Source organism: Sapajus apella, unplaced genomic scaffold, assembly GCF_009761245.1.
Source record: "Sapajus apella isolate SASKATOON/1434 unplaced genomic scaffold, GSC_monkey_1.0 scaffold22, whole genome shotgun sequence".
In the NCBI taxonomy this organism is placed as follows: Eukaryota; Metazoa; Chordata; class Mammalia; order Primates; family Cebidae; genus Sapajus; species Sapajus apella.
Window position 1 is genome coordinate 5,901,420 of NW_022436962.1, and position 13,186 is coordinate 5,914,605.

Here is a 13,186-nt window from a genome sequence, read left to right on the forward strand (position 1 = left end):
GTTATTTATATTTGAGACCCTGTCTCAAATATAAATAACGCACTTTGGGAGACCGAGGCGGGCGGATCACCTGAGGTCAGGAGTTCAAGATCAGCCTAGCCAACATGGTGAAACCCTTTCTTTAAAAAAAAAAAAAAAAAAAAATCAGTCCTTTGCCTGGGAAGGCATAACAGTAAAACATCTGGGCTCTGTAGTCAGACTAACCTGCATCTGAATTGTGGTCTGTTGCTGTGAGTCTGTGGGCAAGCCACTTAACTTCAATGAGCCTCAGTTTCCTTATCTGTCACCTGCCTCACATCGCTGCTGTGAACGTTAATGGGACCATGAAGATGAGGACTCGCTGGGCATAGTACCCGGTGCGGAATTAGAACTCAAGGAATGTTAACCCTTATTGTTAAGTAAATCTACTAGCTTAATTTTTCTTCTAATTGATACATAACAGATGTATATTTGTGGGTGGCACGTGTGATTATTTAATACATTCATATAATGTGTAAAGATCAAATCAGAGTTAATTGGGATATTCTTTACCTTAAATATTTGTCTTTTCTTTATGGGAGAAACATTCAAATTATTCCCTTCTAGCTAGGAAATAAACCTGCTGGCTGGTGCCGCTCACTGTAGCATGAAGTTTGCCTCCTTATGAGTCTCCACAAGCTCTTTGAGAGCAGGCCCATCTCTTACTGAAATTCTTCTACATTTGCCCAGTGCCCGAATTGCACTCTGCAGATGTGGCCCTACTCTGCATCTGTTGAAGGCGGGGTGTTCCTTTGTTGGACAGTTCTAATTGTGGGAACTTACTCTTGTTAGTAGTTACAAGTAGAATGTCTCCATTAGAATCATAATTTGCCTCCCTCTACAATCCATCCACTAACCCCGGCTCTACCCTCTGGGGAAAAACAGCATGTAGAAGTCTAATTCCTTCACCCCTAAGGGTCCTTCAGCCCTTTGAGAACAGCTGGCATATCCCCACTTACTCTTGCCTCCTCCAAGTTAAACACCGCCCGGTTGCCTTGACTGTTTCTCTCATAAATGGCTTCTGCTCCCTCACCGTCCCTAGTTCACAGCTGAACACATTTCAGCTCACTGATGTTTTTCTTAATGTGTAGTTTTCACAACTGGACACAAAATTACAGTGACAGCCCAGCCAGAGTAGAGAAACGTGTGATCACTAGCATATATTCTTAAAACAGCCTCCACTCCAACTCGAAGCAGCACTGGTGAGTAAGGCCAACTAGATAGAGCACAGAGCCCTGGTTAATAGAAAAAGAAGGTCTCGATGAAATGTTTGCTGTACACTTTTCAGTGCAGACCATCCACATGTGGGTAATGGGAAGCTGACCAAATCTTTACCCCCAAGGGTAGAAATGGATGTGCAGGATTGCTGGAATGACCGGTGCTGAGCAGAGTTACAAGGGACAACCACTTAAAGGAAGGGGTGTTTAGAGGTAGGGCTTGACTGACACCGAGACCCAGGTTCCTGCATCACTTTCTTGTCTCTCCTCTCAGATGACCTGGACCTGGATGAGCTCCAGCTGGAGATGGAGGACTCAAAGCCGCACCCCAGTGTCCAGTGTAGCCCTACTCCAGGTGAGATGGTGTCTGAGGAATGGGGGCGAGAGGGAATGAAGAAGGGGCACCCAACCACCTAGTTGGGGTACTAGTTCAGCCAGGCATGTCTGCAGCCACATTCTTTGCCTGACTCCCAGACTGCTGATGGAGGGCCCTCCTTTCATGATACCTGGGGAAGGAACTGGAGTTCTTTCCCTTGGGTGGCTGCTTGCAGGGAGTAGCATGAGTGGAGGGGAAGTCAAGCAATCAGCCAATTAGCATTTATGCATCCAGGAGAAAACTACTGTCACACAGGAGAGAAGCAGGAAAGAATGCCTTGACCCCCACTGCGCAGGGTGGCACGTGGGACTGCTTTTGAGTATTCCCTGAGTCTAAAACCCATACCACAGAATCCTAGAGCCAGGTGGGACTCTGAAAGGTCACCTTCTCCATCCCTTACTGCTCCATCCCAGGAAGATTACGGTGTCTGTTAAAACTCTGCACAGTAGAAAAACTCCATAGTATCCCTGGGTAACTCCTTATAGCACCATCTAACCCTTACAGTTGGGGAAGCCTCCTTTAGAGTCTAACCTAAATCCATCTTGCTGTAAAAAAAATAAAACAAGTAAGAAAACTCTCTTTCTCTTTGGTGTAATTCAACTTGAGATGTTTAGGGTGAGGAAATCCCTTCCCTTGCATATAAAATGCTAACAAGGCCGCAGAAGGCGGCAAGCACCATGCTACTTAGACAAGGATGGGAACTCTTCAGAATGAACAGAAAGTGATGAACAGTTTGTTTCTTCTATTTCATTCCACCTCCATTTTCCAGTTTTCCAGCTTTCTCTGGCCCAGGACCTTTGCCTTCTCCCTTTACCTTCTCTAAAGCCTATATAGAGTGGTTGCCTGACCTTGCCCAGCGAGTTCTCAGCGCTTGGTGACAACGGCACGCCCCCTAGTGCCAGCTTGGGGCCAGAGCACTAACCCAACCTGGAGGAAGCAGGTGCTGTTTCTGACTTGGAAACACACACATGCTTCATTCACAATGCCATCGAAATTTCACCTCTGAAAACCAGTAATCGGCAGGGATGAGGTAAAAGAGGAAGTTCCAAAAGACAAAGTCCAACTTAAGCTTGCTTCTAAAGTAACTCATACCAAGTGGTCGAATAATTATGGTACATTTTATGGTATATAAAATATGTTTTGAGTAATATAAAGATATTTTCTGGGAAAAAATTTGGGAAAGTCTGCTTGATAAAAATGTAACTTAAAGAGAATGAGAAACTTATGTACAGCTGTCTTAGTCCACTTTGTGTTGCTATAACAGAATACCTGAGGCTAGATAATTTATAAAGAAAGAGGTTTGTTTGACTCACAATTCTGGTGGCTGGAAGGTTCAAGCCTGGGCATCTGATGCGGGCCTCAGGCTGCTTCAACTTGTGATCGAAAGCAGAAGGGGAGCAGGTGTGTGCAAATAGATCACAGGGTGAGAGAGAGGCTAGACTCCCTTTAATAACCTGCTCTTAGGGAACTAATCCATTCCCTGGATTGATGGAGAACTCACTCACTCCCACAGGAGGACATTAATCTGTTCCTGAGAGATCTGCCCCCATGACCAGACACCTCCCACTAGGCCCCGCCTAACACTGTCACACTGGGGATTCCATTTCAGCATGAGTTTTGGTGAAGACAAACCATATCCAAATGATAGCAACAGAAAAATCTTAATTTAGTTTGTTTTGTTTTGTTTTTTATAGAGATGGGGTTTCACCATGTTGGCTAGAATGGTCTCAATCTCCTGACCTCGTGATCCACCCACCACAGCTTCTCAGAGTACTGGGATTACAGGCGCGAGCCACCACACCCCGCCTTTAATTTAGTTTAAAAACTTATGTGTATGTATGTATCTTTTAAAGACCACAAGGAAACACATGAAAATAATGAGCTATCTCTGAGAAGTGATAGCTTTTTAAATTTTTCCATGTTATATTTTCAAATTTTCTACAATTATCACCTATTATATTTGGTAATAAGAAAAAAATGATTTAAAAATAGCTCCCACAGGCCAGGCATGGTGGCTTACATCTGTAATCCCAGCACTTTGGGAGGTCGAGGCAGGTGTATCACCTGAGGTCAGGAGCTTGAGATTAGCCTGGCCAACATGGTGAAACCCCATCTTTACTAAATAAATACAAAAATTAGCCAGGCTGGTGATATGTGCCTGTAATCCCAGCTACTTGGGAGGCTGAGGCAGGAGAATTGCTTGAACCTGGGAGGCGGAGGTTGCAGTGAGCCAAGATCTTGCCACTACATTCCAGCCTGGGTGACAAAGCAAGACTCTGTCTCAAAAAAAAAAAAAAAAAAGTTAGCTCCCACAAAATCCTCTCAAATTCACAAGCTACCTAGAAATACATTGAAGAAAAAGAGTCTGAAGCCAAAGGAAATGAAGAAATAATATTTCCAAAGTTACAAGGTGATTTAGGAAGACTTTGGGGAGATGGATGGCAAACACCAGGATGTCACCCATCTCGAATGGACACACGTAGGAAAGAAGTCATCTGTATTTTGATTTACTGGACTTCAGACACTTTACCTCCCAAACACTGATTGACTGACAAATACTAAATGTGGTCTGTACCCCTCTCACAGAGCAAGGGAGGCAGGCTGGTAGAATATTTGGTCAGGATTCTCCCACAGTGGGAGCTTAGTGGATTACGGGGGACTGACTGAGAGAAACAGAGGCTCAGGCATAGACCAGTTGCTATCTGGGCAGTCCCTCACACCTCTGTCCCTACCCGCCATGTCTCCCAAAGCTGACATCCTCTCCACTCCCTGATGGCAGCCTGTACTTCCTTTCTTTCAAGTGCTGTCCTTCACTTAACATTTGCTCACTGTCTGGGTTTGTACCGTGTGTGTGCGCTTATATCTTTCTTTGAGAGAGAGAGTTGTGCTCTATCAGCCAGGCTGGAGTGCAGTGACACGATCTCGGCTCACTGCAACTTTCAGCTCCCAGGTCCTAGTGATTCTCCTGCTTCAGCCTCTCAAGTAGCTGGGGCTACAGGTGTGTGCCACCACACCCAGTAAATTTTTTGTGTTTGTAGTAGAGATGGGGTTTTGCTATGTTGGCCAGCAACTCCTGACCTCAGGCGATCCAGCCCCTTGGCCTCCAGAAGTGCTGGGATTAGAGTCATGAGTCCCCACGCCCGACCTATATTCTATGTTCTGCCGTATTGAGAGGAGGGTTGGGGTTACCCCACCTGCAGCTCTTTGGAAGAAGAGTCGTATGTCCCACTGCTCCTCCCCACAACCCCGGCTGGGAGTCTCTAAGGTGAGAGACTCTCCAACTGGGAGTTCTCTGGGGGCAGAAACCAGGTCAGCCTCCCTTAGACCTCGAGTTTTCTGAGGGCAGACGCCATGCTCACCTCCTTTTGACTGGAAATTCTCTGAGTGCAGAGGCTGACCTTGCCCTCAGGACCTGGTCCCAGCATCCTCTGGCCCAGGGTTAATGCCGGATCCTCTCTCCTACAGGCCCCTTCAAGCCCTGTGAGCACCTCTTTGAAAGCTGGGGCATCCGCCTGGCCGTGTGGGCCATCGTGTTGCTCTCGGTGCTCTGCAATGGACTGGTGCTGCTGACCGTGTTCGCCGGCGGGCCTGTCCCCCTGCCCCCGGTCAAGTTTGTGGTAGGTGCAATTGCAGGCGCCAACACCTTGACTGGCATCTCCTGTGGCCTTCTGGCCTCGGTCGATGCCCTGACCTTTGGCCAGTTCTCTGAGTACGGCGCCCGCTGGGAGACGGGGCTGGGCTGCCGGGCCACGGGCTTCCTGGCGGTACTGGGGTCGGAGGCGTCGGTGCTGCTGCTCACCCTGGCCGCGGTGCAGTGCAGCGTCTCGGTCTCCTGCGTCCGGGCCTACGGGAAGTCCCCCTCCCTGGGCAGCGTCCGAGCAGGGGTCCTGGGCTGCCTGGCGCTGGCCGGGCTGGCCGCCGCGCTGCCGCTGGCCTCCGTGGGCGAATATGGGGCCTCCCCGCTCTGCCTGCCCTACGCACCGCCCGAGGGCCAGCCCGCAGCGCTGGGCTTCGCCGTGGCCCTGGTCATGATGAACTCCTTCTGCTTCCTGGTCGTGGCCGGCGCCTACATCAAACTCTACTGTGACCTGCCGCGGGGCGATTTCGAGGCCGTGTGGGACTGCGCCATGGTGAGGCACGTGGCCTGGCTCATCTTCGCAGATGGGCTCCTCTACTGTCCCGTGGCCTTCCTCAGCTTCGCCTCCATGCTGGGCCTCTTCCCCGTCACGCCCGAGGCCGTCAAGTCCGTCCTGCTGGTGGTGCTGCCCCTGCCTGCCTGCCTCAACCCGCTGCTCTACCTGCTCTTCAACCCGCACTTCCGCGATGACCTTCGGAGGCTCCGGACCCGCGCAGGGGCCCCAGGGCCCCTCGCCTTCGCTGCAGCCGGGGAGCTGGAGAAGAGCTCCTGCGATTCTACCCAGGCCCTGGTGGCCTTCTCCGACGTGGATCTCATTCTGGAAGCTTCTGAGGCTGGGCGGCCCCCTGGGCTGGAAACGTACGGCTTCCCCTCAGTGACCCTCATCTCCTGTCAGCAGCCAGGGACCCCCAGGCTGGAGGGCAGCCATTGTGTAGAGCCGGAGGGGAACCACTTTGGGAACCCCCAATCTTCCATGGATGGAGAACTGCTGCTGAGGGCAGAGGGGGCCAAGCCAGCAGGGGGAGGCTTGTCAGGGGTTGGCGGCTTTCGGCCCTCTGGCTTGGCCTTTGCTTCACACGTGTAAAATGTCCCTCCCCATTCTTCTCTCCCCTGTCTTCCCTTTCCTCTCTCCCCCTCGGTGAATGATGGCTGCTTCTAAAATAAATACAACCAAAACTCAGCAGTGTGATCCATAGCAGGATGGCCCAGTCCCTGGCTCCATTGATTGCCTCTCTCCTGTGACCGTCACCATGAGTCCTCTTGGCCTGGCTTTTGCTTGGCTTTCCTCAGCTTCACCTTCATGCCTTGTCATGTCTGAAGCTGTGAGCCAGAGACCTGGACGTTTGTCTGCTTAAGAGAAATGAGGGAAGTAAAGAGAGTGAAGAGGTGGGGGGTTGATCAGGGCACAGTGGACAGGGAGACCTCACAGAGAAAGGCCTGGAAGGTGATTTCCCATGTGACTCATGGATAGGATACAATATGTGTTCTGTGTGCCATTAATCTCGACATATGCCATGCATAAAGACTTCCTATTAAAATAAGCTTTGGAAGAGATTACACATGATGTCCTTTTCTTAGAGATTCACAGTGCATGATACTGTAATAAAGGCCTTGAGAAGTCCTGCAGTAGTAAAATCTATTGAGCGTTGTATAACCCAGTTCCCTGAATTATTTGGTATAGGGTTTTGTTCGCTTGTTTTTTTTTTTGTTTTTGTTTTTTTTTTTTTTTTTTCCTGGAATATCTATTAACAAGACAGAACTTAGTACTGTTCTCTCCCAGGGAGCTCATCTCTGTACCATCTGGTGCTACCCAGTGACATCAAAAAATGCCACCACTTCCTGAAAGCCCTGATCCTAGGATGAACTGCCAGAGGTAACTGATGATTTCATCCACCAGTAGAGACTCTCAACACTTTACCTCCCACCTCTCTTATCCTATGCTGGGATGGATGAGGAGAAGCCTGCCGTTGTGTTTCCAGACCCAGACCCCTGAGTTGGGATCTCTGTGTGTTCTCTCATCACCCTGCCGTCAACCCCAGCAAGCCCAAGCACCAGTGAAAGTTTGTCTGCTACAAGACGGATAGTAGGGTTCCTGGATCCTGGCAGGGCTGTCTGAGTTCCCTCTGGCTCTTAGTTGCCTTCTTAGGTTTCTCCATCAGATGTCCCCTGCCACCTCCTGCCACAAGCCAGGTCCTGCCTACTCTTTGGGACAAGGAGGCCTTAGCTAGAAAAGAGAAGGGATTTGTATTGTAGGTATTGAATTTTAGAAAGCATTGCAGGTATCTGGCACCCTGGGTGCCTCAAATAGGCTGCTGACTCTTCTGCCTCTCCCCTCATGACCTTTCTACCTGTGGTTTACCAAGTAAGTGTCTGAGCATTTCCAGAATGCCCCCCTTAACCAGCCCCAAATACACACATATTCAATCTGAGAGTGAGGAGGTGAGAGCAGGGGCATCCTTCCAGACATTAAGGGTAATTCTTGGAGACATGAAAAGAGAATCCAAGACTCAGAGAAGGGCAAGTCTTGCTCTAGGGTACCCTAACATCAGTCACATCTAGAGGATAGGTCTAGAATTCTGAGACCAGATGGAAAACAATCTTCTTCCTCAATTCTGGTGTGGTCCTCAGCCAGGCCCTATCCCCAGGGAGTATTGAAACAGCGACCCCCAAGAAAGCCCTTCTTCTAATTTTGTATTTCAAGTTTCTGCAGCTTAGCTTCTCTGCTATCTCCCTGCTGTCCCCAATGCCTAGTTCTGACACAGGACAAAAGGGCTGCCTAGGCTGAGGCAGGTGGGGTAGCTTCATGGATGAAACTTGATTCATTTCTAAATCTTATCTGCTAGTTGCCTGGTCTCTTATAGGCTCTAAAGCAGAATGTGCCGACTTTGTAATCCCAGAAGAACCTTAGGGTCCTACCATGAGGCCAGCCTCGCTAAATGATGGCAGGTTTATTAATTAGTTGTTTATTTGAGAACCCTGCTCTCCCAATTTCCCCAGAGCTGATCAAAAACTCTTAAAGGAAAGAGTTTGCTCTACTTTGGGTACTAAGAATTGGTGACTCTTATGAGGGAAAGGAATTCTTTCTCTGAGATGCCTTAGGGATGACAAAACTTGTACAATTTTTGGGACCCTTAGCTTGTAAAAAGTCACTCCAGATCCCTTCTCACTCCCTGCCTCCACCATGAGATCATTGTTCCCCTTGGAGTTAAGGAGTCTGTGTTGAGGTGGAGTACAGGGGCCATGTGTTGGAGGTTTAGGAGTTACAGGAACTGCTCCCTACAGGTGGCCTCTTCTATGAAAAGGGGACTAGTGATTTTTGGCTGCAAGCCCTAGGGTAGCACCACTGTCACCTTATCATCTGCTTCTAAAGATCCAGACATGTGCTGGCCAGTGGAGCATCTGCTGAACCTTCAAATTAGAGGAGAGGTGTGGAGGAGGGGAGTGGAGGTGTTTGCCATTAACTGTTTTGATCATTCAGAAAGTCTGGTTGATATATGCTTACCCAAAATAAAGTGTGGCAGTTTGTTTTTTGGTTTTTGACTGAATTTCTAGCAAGTCAGTATGTTACCCCTTTGGTTGTCTTCATTATGATTTGTAGAAGATTATGAAGACTATGTATGTCTTTGATCACAAAATCAAAAAGCAAATTATTCAATGCACCTAAATGCATTTTGTTGGGTTGACGAAATCTTCCAAAATGGTGTCCATGGGGAAGAATCTGTCCAAGAGGGGTGTGGGGATGGCAACGTTGAGAACCGCTGACCACGTGTGTTGCCCTGTGCTCTGCGTTCTGTGCATTGGTAACTGGTGCCAACTACAATCTCATCTCAGACCGACTTGTGGAAGAGAAACTGTTATGGCAGAAATGGTTTTTATAAGCACCCTTGAACATACCAATGGTAAAATCCAAAAAATGCAGAGCTGAGATTTGAAGGCTATGGATGAACAGAGCCCCTAGCTGGGCCTTCTCCTTACCTTCCTCTCTCCTCCTCTAGCCTCCAATATCCTTTTAGTTTCCCTTTCCAGGAAGGATAAAAGGTCTAAAGGGTAGGATAAAAAAGGAAGAGCTGACAATAAATAGGCCTGAGCGAGGATAATGGGAAGTAGCTAGAACACGTTTTTGTATGTTCTATTTTTTCTTTAAATTTTTTTTACCTTTTGAAACATTTTTATTTAAAAAATTTTTTTTTCTTATTTTATAAGCCAACATCAGAGCTACAGTAGCTAAAACCCTTGATCCTCTCCGGCACCATCTCTTCTAACTACCTCTGCTCTGCTTTAGCAAGTTCTTCCACCCACCACCCCCACCTCACTTCTGAGTTTCAGTTCCATGTCTTCTCCAGTTGCTTTAAGTATAAGGATTGTTAAGAATTTGGATTCTTCTGTATAATAAAGCGAAAGTGAAATATGATATGTGTCCCTCAACTGCTTTCTGCTGCCTCTGGTGAAGCCATGGAAGTGGCCAGAGGTATTTGAGAGAGGAGTGACCAGTGGCAAGGCTCTTCCTTTACCTGTCTTCTGAGCTCTGGAGCAACTAGTGCCCTAGGTGCTCCTTGGCACAGCTAAGCAGGCTCAGGGTTGAAGTTTGGAGGTATCAGAATCCATTCCACTCACCCATATCAAAGTGCCTTTTTTGTGGTTGGCACCGGATTAGACATAGAATAATCTAAAGAAAGTAGTGAACAGGTTGGGCCTTCAATATTCAGACCCTAAACACCTTCTCAGACCCAACCCTAATGCTGAGGTTTCCTGATAATGTGAACCCCAAAGTTCCTCTTCATGAGTGCACGCTGTCACACATTCTGCCTTGGGAATCCCCCCAACCTTGCTTCAGAGTGTGAATATGCCCTCAAGACAACAAGTGGCCCCTTCTCAAGGGAGGGAAGGAGATTGAGTTCAACAAAACTTGCAATCATGGGGACAAGGTGCTAGTCCCAGAACGGCATTAGGGCTTTACCGATCTAATGCCTGACTCCCTTCTGAGTGGAAAACTGGTGCCTTCATGAGTACCTGCCCTCCACTCTTGAAACAAGATGATTTCGGCTGGGTGTGGTGGATCACACCTGTGATCCCAGTGCTTTGGGAGGCCGAGGCAGGTGGATCACAAGGTCAGGAGTTCAAGACCAGCCTGACTAACATGGTAAAACTCTGCCTCTACTAAAAATACAAAAAAATTAGCTGGGCATTGTGGCATGTGCCTGTAGTCCCAGCTGCTCAGGAGGCTGAGGCAGGAGAATCGCTTGAACCTGGGAGGCAGAGGTTGCGGTGAGCTAAGACGGCACCACTGCACTCCAGCCTGGGCAATAGAGTGAAACTCCATCTCAAAAAAAAGAAAAGAAAAGAGAATATTTCAAACCTCAAACCCTCTATCTTTCTGGTTCAACTACAGGAAAGACCATTTCCTCAGCTGATCTTCTTAGACTGGACTAAGAGACAGAAACCCAGGAGTTAACTCAAGTAAGTACGTGTTTCTTGAGAGGATCCACGTGAAGAAATAAAGGAGGCAGAATCTCAGCAAATAAATCCAAGGCCAGAAAGAGCAGTAGGACTGGGCCTTGTGGTACCTGAAACTAGAGGGCCACTCTGGGTTCACTCTGTGATTATTCTCTGTGGTGCCCACAATTAGCCAGTTCAGCTGCTTTCTGGAGGCCTGTTTTATATCTGTCTGCTTCTCAACCATGATCAGCTGCTGTCAACCCACCCCTTTTGTTTAAAAAGCTTTTCATAAATTTAATTTTTGAATAATACATTCACATGGTTCAAATAACATGTTCTTAACAGTTTCCCTCCCATCTCCATCCCTATTTGCTTATTTCCCAAGGCTCCTTGGTTACCACTGTTATTAGTTTCTTATATAGCCTTCCAGAGTTTTGAAAATGTATATACTAGCAAGATGCATATATATGCTTATTTTTCCTGTTTACCAAAGTAGCACACCACAGTCCTGCTTCTGCTTCTTTAACTTGCTAATATAGCTCAAAGACATTTCTTCATCAGGAAAGAAAGCATTCCAATGTTTTTGAAGCAGGTTATAGCCCATTATGTAGATGTACCATGATTTCATCTTATCACTCCCCTTCTGAGAGACATTTGGGTTGCTTACTCTTTTGCACTTATAAGCAATACTGTAACGAGTAACCTTGCATGAATGTCATTTAGCACCTCTGTAAGAAAGTATATCTGTAAGATAAATTCCCAGAAGTGGAATTGCTGCGTCAAAAGAATAATTTTTGAGAGGATACATGTGAAGCAATAAGGGAGACAGAATAATTCTTTTGACCCAGCAATGGGGTAAAGAAAAGGTATGATTATTTATTGCACAAATGAATTGTTTCCTTTGACTCACAGCCTGTGTTTATTGGCAGCTTCTGCTTATGTGCTCCTCACTATGATTCCTGTCCTTCCTCAAGGTCTCTGGATGCATCCTTTCAGCTTTCAATTCCTGGGCTAATTTCCTTGTCATTTTCCTTTTTAAATTTCCCAGAATAATATCCTGAAAAATTGAGAGAGAATCAAACGAGTAATATCCTGAAAGACTGAGCGAATGGAACTAGCCAAACTTCCTTTTCTACAAAAGGCCAAATCATAGGTTAATGGCCAACAAGTGGGTTGATCTCTCTTAGGCCAGGAACCTGTCCCGGTTTGCTAAATTGTAGTGTGTGAATGGGTACATTTGTGTGGGGTCATATTGGACAAAATACAACTGCTCAGGACTTCTCTTGGGAAGGGCTGTGGGCAGGGCTACTCTCTCAGAATGGACAGCAGGCACAGCAGGAAAGTTCCAAGTAAGCAGGGATCATGCTGGTCTCATTCACTGTTGTAACCTCAGTCCTTTTCATGAGGTCTAGCACAAGAAAGGTACTCAATTAATTTGTCGAAAAAGAGTATTAAGAAATTAATAGGCTAGGCATGGTGGCTGACAACCGTAATACCAGCACTTTGGAAGGCCAAGGTGGGCAGATCGCTTGAGCTTGGAAATTCAAGACCAGCCTGGGCAACATGGCGAAACCCCATCTCTAAAAAAATACAAAAATTAGCTGGGCATGGTGGTGTGCACCTGTAGTCTCAGCTACTTGAAAGGCTGAAGTGGGAGGCCTGGGAGGTTGCAGTAAGCCAAGATCATGCCACTGCACTCCAGCCTGGGGAAAAGCAAGACCCTGTCTCAAAGAAAAAAAAAAGAAAGAAATTAATATATCCATGTACATCCATAAAGATTCTGTTTTCCTACCTCATGTTCTTACTCATAAGTGGGTGTTGAACAATGAAAACACATGGACACAGGGAAGGGAACATCACATACCAGGCCCTGTTGAGGGGTGGGGGGCTAGGGGAGGTATAGCAGGGTATGGGGGGATAGGGGAGGGATAGCAGGGGGTGAGGGTATAGGGGAGGGATAGCATTAGGAGAAATACCTAATGTAGATGACGGAGTGATGGATGCAGCAAACCACCATGGCATGTGCACACCCATGTAACAAACCTCCATGCTCTGCAAATATATACCAGAACTTAAAGTATAATAATAATTCGAAAAAAAAAAAAAAAGATTCTGTTTTCCAACCTAAAGGGGCCATCCGACCAGGAGATGTAAATAACCCAGAATGGCCAGATAGTTATATGGTGAGATTCGAAGGCTACCAAGTTCCCCGACCCTCTCCTTTATAACAGCTTCTTCCCTGGCTACCCCAGAGGCTGAAATTCCATTGTCATAGTTACTTATTCCTTCAGGTTAGGAATATAGCCCTTTGCCCAGGGCATCTGTTCCTTTAGAAGAAAGGAAATGGCCACTTCCTTTCTTCTGGTAACATCAATTTGACCTTCCTTCAGGCGACTACCTTCACTGCTCTCTACTGCACACCTTTCAGGTGGGGTTGACCCTAGGCCAGATTCCAGAGGTGGGAATATAACCCAGATCCTATCAGCTTATTCTAATCCCTGG

The 13,186-nt window shown here is 47.2% G+C and overlaps 1 protein-coding gene across 5 annotated transcripts in view; it reads left to right on the forward strand.

Annotated features, from left to right (window-relative positions):
- Positions 1 to 8,770, forward strand: part of LGR6 (leucine rich repeat containing G protein-coupled receptor 6) — a 128,906-nt gene extending 120,136 nt beyond the window's left edge. For all 5 annotated transcript variants that reach the window (XM_032288752.1, XM_032288751.1, XM_032288755.1 and 2 more), the window contains 2 exons: positions 1,510 to 1,590; positions 5,077 to 8,770. In XM_032288752.1, the coding sequence (XP_032144643.1) occupies positions 1,510 to 1,590; positions 5,077 to 6,332 (1,337 nt within the window). In that variant the 3' untranslated portion in view covers positions 6,333 to 8,770. The remainder of the gene's footprint in view (positions 1 to 1,509; positions 1,591 to 5,076) is intronic.
- Positions 8,771 to 13,186: the final 4,416 nt, after the last annotated feature.